The sequence below is a fragment of the Anser brachyrhynchus genome, assembly GCF_964034855.1.
Source record: "Anser brachyrhynchus genome assembly, chromosome: 5".
Taxonomy (NCBI): domain Eukaryota; kingdom Metazoa; phylum Chordata; class Aves; order Anseriformes; family Anatidae; genus Anser; species Anser brachyrhynchus.
In genome coordinates this window covers 61,879,169-61,895,822 of record NC_137699.1, presented here as the reverse complement: position 1 = coordinate 61,895,822, position 16,654 = coordinate 61,879,169, and the positions used below count along the sequence as shown (strand labels likewise).

General features: G+C 44.4%; 1 protein-coding gene across 7 annotated transcripts in view; it reads left to right on the top strand.

Moving 5' to 3' along the window:
- The window catches only part of TMEM260 (transmembrane protein 260), a 30,836-nt gene extending 29,550 nt beyond the window's left edge, over nucleotides 1-1,286 (top strand). For all 7 annotated transcript variants that reach the window (XM_080593590.1, XM_080593592.1, XM_080593596.1 and 4 more), the window contains one exon: nucleotides 722-1,286. In XM_080593590.1, coding sequence (XP_080449716.1) covers nucleotides 722-994 — 273 coding nt within the window. In that variant the 3' untranslated portion in view covers nucleotides 995-1,286. The remainder of the gene's footprint in view (nucleotides 1-721) is intronic.
- The last annotated feature ends 15,368 nt before the right edge of the window (nucleotides 1,287-16,654 follow it).

Sequence of the window (16,654 nt, the reverse complement as noted above, 5' to 3'; positions counted from 1 at the left end):
CATTACACAGTCATGCATCTGAGCCAGCAAGTGTAAAATCCGACAGTCTTCTCACTGCAAATTAATTCTGCTGCATTTCACAGCAAAGAATGACATACGTAAGCTGGTGGAGGTATCTCTATAAATATTGTACTGCCAGAGATGCCAGCAGATGCACAAAGCGATCAGTGTGTGTCAGCAGAGAGGAGGAGTGTTTTATACCCCAGCAAACAGCCTACAAATAGTTTCCTTTAAACATTTGCCTATTATGTTGTGATTTTTGCTGTTCTGTTCTGCAGTGTTGTCAGCCGTGTGCCTGATGTTGAGCTTATGAATATCCCCACTCAACAGACTGCTCAAGTCCTGTTGGAGTTGTCCTTACTTCTTGAAATATTGAGTAAATGTTTTTCCAGATGCAGCAGTGAAATCTTTTTCCCCAGCCCAGTGTAACCCTTCTCTTGGGGAAGGGCATGATGTGCCCGGGGGTTCTTTCGATCGTCTGTAATGTTTCTAAACATACAGCTGCTCCACAAAAGGAACTGATTCAGCTCCCAGTTGGATTTTGGATTCATTCTGTCACACATCACACAGCAAACACAGAGTGAGGCTTCAGAAATCCTCTGACTCTGGGCGTAGACATTTAAATAGCATCTGTTCCTTTATGGACAGTTTTGAAGCACTGTTAAAAGCTGTTGGTCCCTTTTGTTTGATTAATTTGTCTTTTTTTTTCTCCCTGTAACAGTCATACAAAGAAATTGTCAACTCTCATCCAAATCATCCGGTGAACTGGCACAAAAACTATGCGATAGCCTGCGAGAGGATGTTGCGTCTCCATCAGGTGGATGTGGATCCCGAGGTGCTGCTCTCTGAAACTGTTAAACATTTCCTCCTGTACACTGAGAAAGCAGAAGACGATCCCCAGCGGGAGGATATCCTGCAGGCTGTGAAACACCTGAAGAAGGAGCTGCAGGGGCTGAGGAAAATGAAAGCCAATCTGAAGCGGCGAGCTGGATAGCGCCTGTCCCCTCCATGCCTTCTGAAGCGCTGAGATTTTTGAAGTTAGGAGCTAACATTTGAGTTGGGCATCAACAACGTGAGAATGTTTATAAAAGGCAGCAGAAAGAGTAGTAAAGAGGACATCAAGCAGGCTTGTCACCGCAGGAACGTACTGTTATTTGTTCTTTGATGGCCGTTGCCAAATGAACAGTTTGTATTGTTTTCTATGGGGAAGAAAGCTCATCACTAAATAAAATGCTGGCTTTCAAAGGAGAGTTTCCTTCTAAAGGAAACCCGTGAATCTCTAGTACTATGGAGAGCTTTTAATTTTGTTTATGAATACGGCATCCTTTATAGATGCAGAAAGTGTTTTTAGGTTTTAAATGTTTCTTCGGTCGTTGAGCAAAGAGGCTTGTACAGACGTTTTTCTGTAGGCTGTGCTGTGTCTGTGCATTTGTATGGTCACGGGGCAGTGCAGTTAGGTAGGTTTCCATCAGGACAAGTGTGTGGCCTCTGTGGGGGTGTGACCGCGTGCTGTTTCAGATATGTTCCCTGCCCTGGCTGTGCCTCTACCATGGGGTGCTGCAGACGTGACCCACTGGGGGCACATGCAGCGGCTGGCATGGGATGGTGGGTGAAACAAATCCAGCTCTTCCTGCCTGGCTTTGCAGGGAGGGTTATTTTCATTACACTGGGGTTTTGTGCTGTGATAGACTTCATTGCATGGGTTTTCCCATAGCAGGCGATCTGTGTTTTTCTTTGCAGGCCACTGTGACTCTGTAGGCAGCAGCGTGGCATCTCTTGTGCTCCATCAGTCTAGGGTAGAGACACCTCGGTGTTGACATTTCTCCTACTTTTTAATATACCTAGAAGGCCAAATAACTCAGGTACCAAGAGCTCAGCTACATATTTTCCAAAAAATGACATAAAATAGCTTGTCTTTCAAAATGGAGATGAGTTTTTGAAAGGCTTAAAAAAGACACCGAGCTCTGGTGGAAATGCATGTTTGTCAAAATTTTCATACTTTGTTCTGCCATTCTCTGAAATCTCAGCACAGTGGTGTTATGGGAGGGAAATTACTGCCAGTCCAGGACTGCATTTGGGTTAGGAAACTTTTCGGAGAATGAAGGACTTCCATAAGGATCATGTTATTGAGTGGAGGAGTAAGCGGGATGTGCATGGGAGCGAGAGGTGCTGCGTGGGGATGCTCTGTTGCAGGACTCAGTCTGTACTTTGAGCGCTGTGTTTGTGCTCTCTGCCGTGCATGCGTGTAGGTGCAGATTTAGGCTCATGTGGTTGCTAATCCTAATAGATCCCTTTAAGAGTAGATGACTTTTTTTGTTGGCCCTCTACCTCATTGTGGGAAAACTTGAGCACTTTTCATTGAGTGCTGTATGTATAAAAAACAAGCCGCTGTCTAGGATTCTTGTATTTTTCTTCATTTTTCTCCCTTTCATTCTGATTTATTTTCACAGTATGATTTCCATAGCAATTCTCCCCTGTTCTCCTATAAACAATTCCTGACCAAACAGTGGATTAGAAATGAGCAATAAAAAAAAAAAAAACCTCTGGCTTTTGGGTTGCAAAGCCACAAAGCAGAGGGGAGAGTGAAGAAGAGAGGTGCAGGGCTGTCATTTTAACTCTTTGTGTTGCAATTGACTACATTTCAGGTCGACCGTGCCTCACTTAAATCTCTTCCTTTTTGTCAATTCCTGCAGAAGTGTTTGTACAGAGGGAGAGAATATCATACATTCCTCCATGCAGCTTTCTCAGGGCTGGCTTTCTTCTCGCTTCTCAAAATCAGCCCTTCAGTCTAGCAGAAAAGCATTAGGAATCCAATTTTTGAATGCTTTTGTTACCTGCATTATTGAAAATCCTTTCAAGCAAATATATTGAGCCAAGGGTTTTCTTTATCTTGATTAGATGCCCCTCCTCAGCTGCATAGTCTTGAAATAATTGGAAGCTTTTGTGGATTCCACTATCTGCTTGGGAGAAAAGAGGGGCTCTACAAAGGTATCTAAGCCTGCAGTCTGCTTCAAGTAACGTATCACGGCACATTGTAATAAGCAGCGACGCAAACTGCAAGCAGAACTTTCCCACCGGCAAACGCCTTCCCAGGTATGAAGAGCAGTAGGAATGGGATAGTTTTTTAGGGAACGAGACCAGAAATGCTTGCAACTGTGCCATTCGCAAGCACTGTGTCTGTATGAGTTGTGTGCATGTGCAGCACGTGTGTCTGTGCTGGATGTTCGGCTCAGAGGTATCACCGATGGTCGATTGCAAAGGTGAAAATGTTTAACAGAGACAGAAGTTAGAAAATCCCTCCTCTGAATCTGTTCAGGTTAGATTTGCCTGTGCTTTTAGAGGAACCAATTGCATGCATGTTTTTAAGCCTATTCGCTACAAGGCAGTGCTGAGGGATGCTGGCAGAAGTTTAATTTTTATCAGCTCCTCTTAGGTGGCACCCCTAAGTTTATCAAACAAGCAAAGCTGATTTGCTCTTCGTTAGTCTCAGTTGCATGAATTGGTTGCCAAGTAAACAGGATTTTGCATTTTCCTAATTACTTTCATATTTGTGTTTTACCTCTATTTGTTCTCTCGCAGAACTGGTCCTAATAATTAGTCAGACTCCTGCTGCCTAGACCTTAAAAAAAAAAAAATAAAGGGGGGGGAGGAGGGAGACTTCAGAGGTTTTTTCCTCCCTTATAAATTCATTTTTGTTACAAGCATCTTTTATACATATTACTAAAGGGAGTGCACTAAGAAATGCAAATAATAGTTCTTTATTTTATTATGACAGTTAATTAATAGCAACCTGTTTTAATGAATAAAGTCACTCAGAGTCCTTCAGCACTTCCTAAGTAGAGGCCAGAATCTGTAGGGATTCTTTTTTCCCCCCCATTGTATAGCTCCTAGACTCGGCGCACTATATAGGGCCTGTATAGAAATGCTCGCTAATGAAGAGGGAGGGCGAGGAACTTGTCTGCATTCAAAGATCACTGGTGAGTCATTCAGCGAGAAAAGGCCCCTTGCTAGGAATAGTCACAGTTCCGCGGCATTGTGCTAGCAAAAGGGTTTGATCAAAGGTCTCCTGCGGAGCTTGCATGGTTTCCTTTCATACGACGACCATAATTAAAACCACTAATTCTCTTTTAAAATGCTGCAGGATGCCATGTAGGCATCTGTCTGGAGTGTCCTTTGTGCTGTCGGGAGCTGTTAAGGACCAGCGCCGAGGGCTTTTCAGCGACATGCCAGTCAGGAAGGTGATTCGACATAAGGGTGCCTCTGAAGGCTTGACAGGGCCTTGACTACACAATCCGAGCTGAATTTGCCCCTTGTCAGCTGCCAGTAAATAAATCTCAAAGGGGGAAAAGCTGAAGTTTCATTACCTGATCCCCGGGGCTTTGTTGGTTTTGGCATCGCCCAGGGGGAAGCCCTCGCCCCGTGGGGCTGGGGGGCTGGAGGTGGCCATTGGCCGCGTTGGGCGCGGGGCCGTTTGAAGACCGTCAATACTTGTAACAGTTCAGCTGTTGGGAAGACAAATAAATGGAAGAGCCCATTAATCCCCTTTGGGTACTCGGTGCCTTTTGCCCTTTTATCGCAGCCTTATTAGGTTCCTACTCATCTTGAACCAGGAGGAATGAATTGAGGTTGTTGAGCGCTAATTGGCAAAGACTTTTCATCGTGGGCCAAGAACTTTCCCTGACTTGAAAGTAACTTCGCCACGGGGAGGATCAGCGAATTCTTGCCTTGCCATTAAAACAAAACCCCCAAATCCCATCGGGATTCAGCGTGGTCTTTAAAAAGAAATAAAGAAAGGCAACTGCTAAATTGTTGGGCTTGGCCTTCGTCAAGATGTTGGTAACTTACGTTCGCTGTTTAAAAGAGAGTTGAGGAACCAGATGCCGAACAGGGCGATCTGTCCTGAAATGTGGCTGAAATCTGTCTGTCCTACGTGTGTATGCATGCATTACCAAAACCTACTTGCGGTCCAGGCTTCCCAAAAGCAGTCTGGAGATGATCTGTAAGGTGGCACAGGCATTCATGATGCCTTGCAACCACTCAGGTGTCAAGCGGAGCGCTGTTAGGGTTACTATATGCCCAGGGCCAATGCTGGCTGCCCTTGATTCATGCCTGGGTTTGGTGAGAAATGATTCATAGCCAGGAAATACTTCAGCATGGAGGCACTTGCGGGTTCTTGTATGATAACATGTTTTTTTAATGCTGATTTTGGTAAATGATGTGTTAATTTAAACATGTTGCCCTTTCTCCCCATCTCCTCCATTGCACATTTAAATTAAAGAGTAAAACTGGCGAGGTCATGAACGCATTTTATCCATTGACAGTGACACCTCAGTGTTGTGACCGCCTCAGCCTGGAGGATATCAGGCCGGAGTTTTAGAGCACAAATCCCTATTGCTGTGTTCCCCAGCCTCCACACTGGGGGGACACGTGAAACAAGGCACCAATATTACAGGTGGCATCTCCAGGGGGTGCCGATGCCTGCACCCTGGCGAAGCCCCCAGTGCGGTCCAGCCTCATCCCACCCCAGGGGCCTGCAGGGCCGAGAACCTGGCACAGCGCTACGTGAGCAAACAGCGGCTAAAGCTCCTGCTCCGCTCACGGCACCAAATGAAGATGTCATTGTCAGCACCCTGGGAAAGGCTGTTTGGTTTGGATCTGCCCGGCAAAGCTGGAGCGAGCGCTCGCGGCGTTGCCCCTGCCAGGTTGCCACATGGAGCAGCCATGTTCATGGCCACCACAGGCCGTGCGGGGAGGACGGAGAGCTCTGGTGGCACCATGTCCTCCACATGTTGTCCCTTCTCCAAGAGCACTTCAACACATTGCTGCAGGTCAGGTACAGCAGCAACTTTATGAATTTTGTGGAAAAAATGCATAGAAGGGGAAGAGGAGCATGACCTCTTTTGGGATGGTTTTGTGGCCTTTAGTTTATTGCTCTTCTTTGTCTTGGCCTTTGATTTAGCAGCAAAGCCTTTTAAATAGTGTAGAGTGTAAAAAGCACATCTGAAGAACTGCTGAACCTCCTCAGGGAGTATCTGCTGCCTGTTTCAGAGCAGAGGAAGGACTTGTGTGCCCAAATTTTTTCCATTTCTTTCCTAAAGTTTATTGTTTCTCCCTTGCTGCCTCTTGGCACTCCTGTTATATTCAGACCTGACATTAAAATAATGGCCTGTTTGAAACGGAGAGAAAACAAGGAATGAGGATAAATTGGAATAACTTGCTTCAGATGAGTGGAGTTGGGGGAATTTGTGCTGGCAGCAGGCTGGTTGGAGGTAGTGCACTCCATCCAGTGAGCCTTCTCATCCTGTTCCTAATGAATCTGAGAATTTGTCTTCTCTTGGGATGAATCAACTTGATGCAAACTTACTGGTTGTCGGTGAATTTGTGTATGTAAATCCATGTTGTTCAAACTATGGCACAAGTGGATTTTGCTGGTGGGTGAGGAAGAGACACAAGGGCCTCAAGGAAGATGAAGGGCAGCCTGGGTACTTGGTGCACACGAGTGTTGTAATTGCTAGCTAAAAAATGAGGGGATGACGTACTTCTCAAGAGAGGTTCTCCATATGAGATTGTCTCTTGCCAACATTTGGGAAAGAAAAATTAAGAGATTGATTTCAAGCTGTGGTTTGGAATTGAAAAAAAAAAGAACTTTTTTGTTGTTTGTTTTTGCTTTTAAAGAAAAAAAAATCTTAATTTTGGTCCTTAAAATTAATTGAGTTAATTCAACTAGGCCGTGCTATTCTTGGATTTGAGTGAGTGTTGCAGATTGGTTTTGCTAGGAAAAAAAAAAAAAAAGTCTGTTTTTACAGGTAAGAGGGAACCATGAGTAATTCTGACTACAAGAATCCTCTTTTGGGGAGCCCAGGCAGGAGATCAGAGTCGCCTTTGGCACCATGTATCTGCCTTGAAGTACTAAGGTATTCTTCTCACAATTTATGCTGAATTTGTTCAATGTACCCACTTATCCGTCACATCAACTCTTCTCCAAACCTACCTAGTCCTGTTTTGTATCATGTAAAAATCAGAGTGGATAACATGAGGTGAGAAAGGTCCAGCTTCTTCACTTGCTTAATTTAGGACCATTTGGACAACTGTAGCCCGCAAATAAACTTAATTACAGAAAATGCAGGAAATACAAGAAACATGGGCAATGTGGCCAGGCATTTTGTCCTGTATTTCTGAAGGTAGTGTCCTATTGAGGTGCCCAGTTGTATAGGTGACCTGGAATATAATTGAAAATATTAGATCTTACTGTGTTTTTAAATTCAGCAACAGCATTTATATCATTCTAATTTTTCTTGTTGTCCCTGGCATTAAAAGTGTCTAGTTTTAAGGAACCCCAGTGACCCCTAAATACCCTTTTTTTCTCCCAACCGGGATCTAGCTTTTTACCATTTCCTTAATGTTTGCAGCTAGAAATGCAGCTTAAGTGGCATTATGCTAAGTAATTATTCTTACAGGATGTGAAATGAAACAAATTTTGCACAGCATGAAATTATTCCTGCCACGTATGGCGTTCGGTGGCAGATTTTCGAGTTTGGACCGTAAACAAGGCTCGGCGGCAAGGAAAGAGCGCGGAGGGGAGGGGGCGGGGAGGAAAACACCACCAAAGGTAAGTCCTTGTAGCAAAAATATTTTTGGCTGGATCAAATATTAAACCTGCTACTACAAATTTCACGCTTTGCATTCCTAAAGCAGATGCCAAGTGATGATGCCAAAAATTAATTGGAAATAATATTGCTTGCCTTGTGTGCCGTATCCAGCAGAGGGCACAACGGATAAGAAATGCGCCCGGTGCCGAATTCACCCGCCGCTGATAAGGCTGTTTGTAATTGCTTCGGTAAAAATATGTAGCAACATGCTTGTGTGCTTATTTACATCTGGGGATGTGCTCTGGAATGGAGGGTTTAGATTTACAACCATCCCCCCCATGCCCCATCAATACATAGGAGACTTTTCGTGTTTTGCCCGCATTCTGTTTTCGAGGGGAAAGTGATAAATTGCTGGGTTTGCTGGTTGAAGTACTGTGAACTGTTTCAGTGTTTGGAGGTTATCTTGAATTAAAAATTCAAGCTTTGACTACTAATAGGGAGGCGATGCATCGTGCAGTGCAGTGTTCTGCAGGCAGTAATTTTCATGGGTGCATAAAAGGTCATTACAGAATGAAAAAAAATTAATATAAAGCTAAGAAGGGGAAGGTTATCCCTTTTATTCATTGAGATATGCGAGTTGATTGTTTATATATTACCAAATGTTAATTGGGAAGAGAAAGCTTCCCATTAGTTTCACATAATATAGACTAAAGAATCTATGATTACGTTAGGCAGGAGAGAAATGCGAAAAAGACATAAAAGCAGTCTAAAACAAGAAAAATTTAAAAATCCACTATTTGTATTCAGTGAATTTTGCAATTAGCATAACGGACTAGGAAGTTGGTGCACAGCATTGCTTTCACTAGAGCAAGATTTGCAGTTCTCCTTAAGTACAGCCCTTTGTATTCAGCAAACACATCAATCAGTAGCAAATACAGCTTAAATCATCTGTCTAATTAGGGAAGGATTTTTTTCATAAATGATACAGATCAGAAAAAACGTTAGCACATACTTCCCATCCAAACCTCGTTTGGACAGCCCAATACTTTAAATTACCACCACAATTTCCAGCCCCCTTCATATAAGTACAGATATGGATGTGGGCAGGACAGAGAAGAAAACGGGTGCTAAAAAAAATGTAATGGTGCAGTCTTTCTCCAACGACTGGAAATTATCATTTCACGCTGTTTCCTACCAGTTCCACACTATATAAATAGATGCTGCCTTGGAACAAGTCAACATTTGATGCAAACAACCTCACAGCTCAATCTGTGCAAGGGGAAAAAAAAAAAAAAAAGTCTGTTTTCATGTTCTAGTCTCTCCCTATCTTCTTTCAGGGTTATTGTTTAAATCAACACTTTCCAACTGTGTAGATTTTAGCTGGAGGTTTTTTTGCTTGCTTGTTTGTTTTGGAGAGGAGGGGGTTGTAATTTCCCAATGTATGGGAGATAAATGAGATGTTTAAAGCGCCTCAGTGGAGTGGCATAAAATCTGGGAAATCAGAGAGATTGTAAATCTATGTTTGTTTTAGAAATAAAATAAAATAAATCAAGGAAGAGCAGGTTAGAGCTGCTAAAACCGAGCTGATTAAGAGCAGCAGTTACATAAAAAGCAGCTAGAGTCCATATTGTAAGTATTATCGCAGCCATGAGAAATGCAGCTCCAAAGCTTTTAAGGGTTGGTGTGGCTTTTTTTTTTTTTTTTTTTTTTTAGTGAATTAAGTACTGATGAAAGGTATGGGATTGACAGCTTTGCAAACTCAGTGCTGCTGTTTAATCAAATAACCCGTGGTAGTGCCTACAAGACCTGCAGGAGCAAGTTGTCCTGGCTCTCCACTGCCTCAGTTTTTAGGAACGGGGGCGATCCCTGAGTTGTCCAGCCTGGGCTGCTGAGCTCCGAGATCTACTTGGAGATGTCTGCAAGGAGCAAGCTTGCAGAACTCTTGCAACCCCAACCCACCGTGCAACAACCTTTGGGTTGGCAAGGTTGCCCCCAGCCCACAAATGCCTCCCACACCTTCAGCTGAGCTTGAGAGTGGTGAGAATTGGAAAGCCACAGCTCTGATGAGGCAGAGGGGAGGCAAGCAGGGAAGCAGTGGGGGCTGCTCTTCTGGTGTGACTGACATGGGACTCCCAGAATTGGAGGGGCAGGGTCCGAGGAGGAGGCAAAACTACTCTTGCTCTTTCCTTTGGTGGAGTTTTAACTGATATACTGGGAATTTGCAGCATGCAAGCTTCCCTGTAAGCTGGCAGGCAGGTGTCTCTTTTCCCTTTTCTGAAGGACGAAAAACCCTTAGCCTGTCTGCATCCTCCACGGGGGACCTTCCCTCTCTGCAGCTCTTCTTCCACCACCCATAACCCAGGTGAATGTCCCAGTACCTGGGGTGTTCATCTCCCTCCAGGCATCCAGGCCAGGGCGATGGCAGTGGGCACTGCTGTCACTCACATGGCAATGACAAAGAGGGATTCCCATGGGGAATTCTGGAAATTGCTGGGTTTGGAAGGAAGCTGAGGTCACTTAGACTTGGTCATCTTTTCTGCTCTTGAAACGTTTCCTTGTGATGCTCCATTCAGCCAGCAGTGGAACGGTTTGCATCCTTTGGAGGATTGTTTCAGCCTTTTGGTTTCACAGGCTTCATCCTTCTAGGTCTGTTTTAAAAATTTTTGTCCTTCTCCAAAATGAGAAGTCATATGTTTTGATAAGAATAAAAATAAAAAAATAAAATTAGAAAATAAATCAGACCTTAATTCTAAAAATACGCATTCATAACAATTAACTGTTGGATTGCTCTTTTTTGGACATTTCAGCTTCATTTCTTGTGGCTGAAATGTCCTGAAATCTACCTGAATACAGCAGTGGTTTTGGTGCCTTAGGATTACTTTTGATTCAGCTAGTGGCTATTCAACAATGCCTCATGTACTTTTACCCACCACTTCAAACATGATTTGAGGTCCTTGCTGGGGCAGACAGATGTATTTCCCAGTCCTTTATTAATAGAGGAGAGAAATACAAAAAATGTAAGAAGATTAAGAAAAGGAGTTTATTTGCCTTATGGGCTTCTCCAGGACCACGGGCACCATGCTGGGAGTGATGGAGAGGGGCATCTACAGCGTAGGAAATCCCACACGAGGTGGCCAACCCTTCTGCAGCTGCGATTTGCATTTTCTGACCACTAGCAAATAATGCTGTTAGCTCCCTTGGCGTCCAAGGTTGTGAAATAGCAGGCCTTCTCCAGCATCTGTATAGCTAAATATTGAAACGTGAGTGAAACAGCATTTTAGAGCTCAGGCCTGCTAGTATTTTCCACTCAAAACCAACGTGCAGCATCAGCTGGCAGCTGCCTAGAAGAAAAGATACAAACAGAGACAGCAGGAGTAAGTTGCAGTGGACCAATCAGGCTGCCTATAAGCAAAGAAAATAAGCACAATTACCGATTTCTTTGGCCTTATTCTCAACTGCAGTGTGCCATGACAAACCTCGTAGTACCTTGGCGTGGGCTTAGCAGCTAGGTGAGGCACAAAAAGCCTCCCCCTCTCTGCTGTTTAGGCATGGTGGCCCCAAGAAGCCGCTTCTGCCCTGTGTGGGGCTGCCCACGTCTCAGTGCCACTGAGACCTCAAGAGGAAATGTCTCGGCTAACATGTGAGGAAAGTATAATCACCATCCGCGATGAGGTGAGGGTGATTTCTGAGAGTCTCTGAGTTCACCCCAAGGGTGTCAGAGGGGACACAGGGACTAGCATAGAGGGGATGGTTGATGGTTGGACTTGATGGTCTTAGGGGTCTGTTGATGGTTGGACTTGATGGTCTTAGGGGTCTTTGCCAACCTAAATGGTTCAGCGATGGGCTTAAACACAAAAGCCTGGCTGGGGTGTGCTTAGAGCACTGCCTGCTGGGGGCTGAGGGGCCTGGCTGGGGCAGGCCGCTCCGTGCTCCTTCCCTCACCTCGATTCTGAAGATGGTGGGTGCTGGAGGAGGGACAACGTGCAGGATGGGCTGTCTTGGCTGTGGGCTCAGTGGTTCCCCCGGCATCCACGTGTCCCTTGCCATTTGTCCTGTGGCAGGGGATGAATCCCCACCTTCCCCTGGCCACCTGAGGGGACAGGGAGGCCTTGTCTGCCATGAGGGCCAGCCACCGCGTCCCCCTTCCCTTTGGTTTCAAATGGGCCCGGAGCAGGTTGGAAGAGCCACCCGGGTCTCCCAAACCTTTTTGGCCAAGCCGGGGCCAACTTGGCCACACGTGCTGGAAACCTTGGAGCGAGGGACTGCCAGTTATCCCGAATTTGGCGTGTCTCTGTGGGACGAGAGGGAGGGCTGTAAGCAGGCGGGAAGCGTGCACCAGCGCTGCTTGCCGTTCTGCCCCTGCTTTTAAGTCCCTGCCGTATAATCTTGGTCCTGATTTGGTCTCCACCTCATCTGGCTTGTGTAAGCTGCTTCCCGTGACCTTTCCTCGGCGAAGGGAAGGAGGGGGAGCGATGGGGGCATGCGAATAGAGCCAGACCCTCCTGCCAGCGGGCAGAGGGTGCTCTTGCCTAGCATATCCCGCTCCCTCCGGATAGCCGGGGCTGTTCCCCTATAAACCAGCCCCTTCCCACCCGCTCGGGCCCAGGGATGCCCGAGCATCCCCAGCGTGCCGGCAACGGATCTGCTTCATTAATATTCCTGCTCGGGCGGGCGGGTGGAGGGAGCGCCGCATCTAACCTACTTTATTCAAATAGAAAATGCGTGTGGCGGAGTGAGAGGGAGATACAGGCTCTGCCATAATTCCAGATTTAATTGGAAATTTAGTAAATCTGCTAAAATATTTAGTGGTTTCAATTTTTTCCCCTTCTTCTGTAAGAAACAAAGGATCCCGGTTTATCATGTGTCTTTCAACAACTTTAATTTCATTTGTAGATTAAGGATGGAAGTAGCATTTCCACTCGATTGCATACTGGGCATTAAGAAGACAAAAACGTTCATTGTTTGCCCGAACTCAGAGTTGTTTTTTTTTTTTTTTTTTTTTTTCAGACATTAAGCTGTAGGTGGTGTTCTTTATACCTGACATCAGGACGCTTTTGTCAGCCGTGCGGTTGACAGGATTTTCTGCCGACCTGTCGGAGGTGCGTGAAGCAGTGCGAATAAGGGAGCGCTTCTGCCAGGTGATGGGGACGGGTGCCGGCAGGAGTGGGACAGCCTCATCCCAGCCCACCGGGATGTGGCTGACGGCCAGATTGGTAAATCGCAGGTTTTTTGAGCAAGCATCTTGAGGGAATTATAGAGGGAAGGTTTGGTGGCCTTTCCCATAAGATATTCAAAAGCAAGGAAGTGGTCGGTGGGACAGGTTTTTTCCCAAAGCATGCATTTCTTATGACTTTTTGGATGCCAAAGGGTTTCATGCTCACTTTGGCCTCCTTTGGTGCAGAGGTGTGGTTGGACTTGGATCCTGGATGGGATCCCCGTTGGATGGGGCACCCGTTTGGCCATGAGGATGTTTGGCACCTGTGCAGGATGGAGTGACTACGCAGATAACTGAAGCTCCACATCCATCTGTAATTACACAAATGAGCTCCTGTGCTGGCCTTAAATGTCCAGCTTGGCTTTAAACGGCCACCATGTGTGGAAGCAATCTCCCACCTGAGAGCCCCAGGTAGTTTTTCAGGGGAACCTTCCAAGTTTCACTGTGGTTTTTTTTTTTGTTTGTTTGTTTTGTTTTTTCCCCAACATCAACCAGCAGGAGCTGGACTCATTCGTGGCTCAGGCCAGAGCAGGGCTGGACAGGGTGGTTTTACTGGTTTTATTATTATTTTTAAAAATGATCCTTTGTTTATATTTTCTCTTGAAAATTCAGCCCAGTCTCTTCTGAAGCCATCTTTTTGTAATTCTCTCAACTACTTAATGTAGTGCAAACTCACCACAAAAGCTTCTCAAGAAATCAAGGCTTTTGTGAACGCCAGGCGAAAGGAAGAAAATTGTTGCCTAACCTTTCAGCCATCCTCATTTTCAGGGGAGCAAAGGACATTCTCTGGAGGCGCAGAGGTTTTTTTTTATCCACAGCAGTTAAATCAGATTTATTAACATGCCATGTTATGAAGGTGGGAAGTTACATTTGTTTTCCTGATTTTTTAGGGAATTTATCCTGCAGTCATTAAACTGGATTTTAAACCACCATTTAATGTTTTGTTATTTTTCTAGTTTTTTATTTTTTTTAGTGTCCAGTGTTAATCCTGCAATTGGAAACCACTGTGGATAAAAGTACTGTGTAACTTGCTTCCAGAACAAATAAGGTACAGCAGCTAATTTTAGTTTTAGGTTTCAAGGAGGGGGAGAGGAAGGGGGTAAGACAGCACCTTCCCTTTATGCTGTGAGACAGCCTTCAAGTGTGAAAGCAAAAATTCCCAAGCTGAGATCTAGTGAATGTAGAAAAGGTTCATTTTCAAAATTGCAACAGCCTGTACTTAGGTGATATTAGAAGACACCATGACAGTAAAGTAGTTTTATGCATAGCGGCTTAGCTAACATTTTGAGAACTAGTTTAGTGAAGCTATCAGGTTTAAAAATACCAAGCCACAAAGTTTTAATGAAACTATGCTTGGATCAAAGTACCATAAAGAGCATCCAAGAACTGCTTAAAAGATCCTTGAGTGGAAATTAGAATGGATCGTCAGGATTTATTCTGTAAAGCCTGTCTATTTTGACCTTTTTTCAGTCTCATATTAAGGCTGCTGAAAGTGTGTTTTGTTTGGCTAATGCTTGGGACTTGCTGTAGCTATTAGGTCTGTTAAACTGAGGCTGCCTCTAAAGTTTTAGTATGCATTAATTGACTGATAAGGACTTGGGAATCAAATGGCTGAAGGAAAGGGCTATCATAGATTTTTTTTTTCCTTTGCTTTATTTCTCTTTGCACTTCATTTACATCCCAAGCCCTATTGGTGATCCAGATTTGAATAAAGCCACAGCTTAAGCAGCGATTAGATCTCAATAGCTTGGATTTTCAATGAAATTGTGGCATCGTTTTTTACCATACGTATTTAGCGAGAGGTGTGAAAACTGACACCTGGTGCAACTTTATCTTTTAAAGCACTGTTTCGGTTTATGCATATACGTACGCACGCACACATAGCGTTTGCAGACACGCGTAGATATATGTATATATAAAATCCTGCTGAAATTAGGGTATTAGTTGATAGGCCTTTGACTCTGTCAATGTCAGGGGTTAGTGGGAAACAAAGACGAGGCTAAGCAAAGCTTTGCAAGAATGGAAAGAGATAAGAAGACCTTCCCCCTTCTTCAGGTTGATTTTTTTAAGCATGTCATCCAAATGTTCAAAGCAATGATCCTGTAAACGCTATTAGAAGAAGAAAGCCATCAAGAATATATAATGCAGTGAAGGTTTTTTTTTTTTCATTCTGATGTTATTATCATTACTGTTATTATTATTATTTGGAAGCAATATGTTTAAAGTTCACCTGCTAATCCTTAAGCTGTTGATATGACGATGTCAAAAATGATGGGATTTGGTGATTCTCATTATTGTTATGTATTGTTCTTCACTAGCATTCCATATTAATATTTATAAATGCCAGGAAAAGTAGTCTTTTTATAGATATGAGAGCTTCCAAACTCCATTTTTATTTTCTTTTTAACAAATAAACGTTGCATCCAATATAGATGATTACATTTTTGAACAAAAATGATTTTCCAAGCAATCCACTTGATGCTGATGGTGAGTTTTTTAAACTTATTTTTCTGTGAGCAAGACGATGACCTGCAGATGTGATCTTTCCTTACCAACGTTCATAAGAATACTCGTTCAAATTAGAATAAATACTGATTGCAGTGAGTGTGATCAAATTGACAGGAATGCAGAAATGGGTTTGAAATCCTTCCACAAGGTACTTCAAGCAGCAGTGAACTAAAGACAATGGCTAGAAAGGAATTCAGTGATGCTTGGTCACCTTCTTAATTTGAAGCCCTGCATTTCTAGGGGCCCTGTTGTTCTCCTGAGTCAATTGTCCCAGAGGTGAAGCCTGGAGGACCAGCTCCCTCCCCCTGGGTGAGTTTCCCTTTGGGACTTGGTACCAAACAAAAAAAAATGCGTGCCCTGCAAGCAACCCAGACCCAGACTGCTTTTGAAAGTCATTTCTAAAACACTTGCAATGACAGCAGCAATCACCTGGTCCAGCTTAAGAGATTTTCCTGAAATCACCTGCGCTGTGTGAAGCAGAAATATTCCGCAAACGATGAACATCTTTGAGGCTGTATTTGACTGGTATAACCACCGGGAGCCAGAGGGTTCATGAGCATCTCTCTGCCCCCACATCATCTCTGCATTAAAAAGACACAATCTCCTTTTTGCATCTCTCTGCTTTTTGACATGGATCTTTGCATGAGTTTCTTTGGTGCTCTTGCTGGGTTTGAGACTGGGGACGCCAGGAGCAGGGGACGGCTTTGAACTTGAGGCAGGAATGAAGAGTGGAGATGGTCACAGCCAGCAGGATTTAACCTGGCATGATGTGGGCTGAAGGGGACGTGGCTGCTGGCTGTGCATACGCTGGCTGTGAGAGGGGCGAGACTGGTTAGCTTTGATGGACTGCGCTGCTGCAAATACAGAGAGACGTGAGCTGATGAGGAATATATTCAGGCTGGATATCAGAAGAGAGTTTGAGACTCTCAGACAACTGAGATTTGGGAATGGCCTTGGGGCAAATGCTCCAGTTCATTTGAAGTTGATGCTCGTACAGCCTGTGAAATGGGATTGTACGCCTTGGTTGCCGGGGAAAGTGACGGGAAGGGCTTGGTGATTAAAGGGGGCTCTTCTTGTCCTCAGATGGGTTTTAGGATGTCTTAGTTTCCTTTTTGGTGCTGGAGGTGCTTCCCAGAAAGTCCTGGAGATGCTGTCGTGTTTTGATCATCACAGCAATTTACACTGTCTTTCAGCCTTTCTGCAAGCAATTCTAGTAACCATTCCTTTGAATCCTCTTCCTTGAACAGTGATCCCTAACATAACATTGCAGATGTTGCAAAAGACCTTTTTTTTTTTCATTTTATATTTTGTACTTGAAGTGAATGTTCCAGTAGCTGCCTAT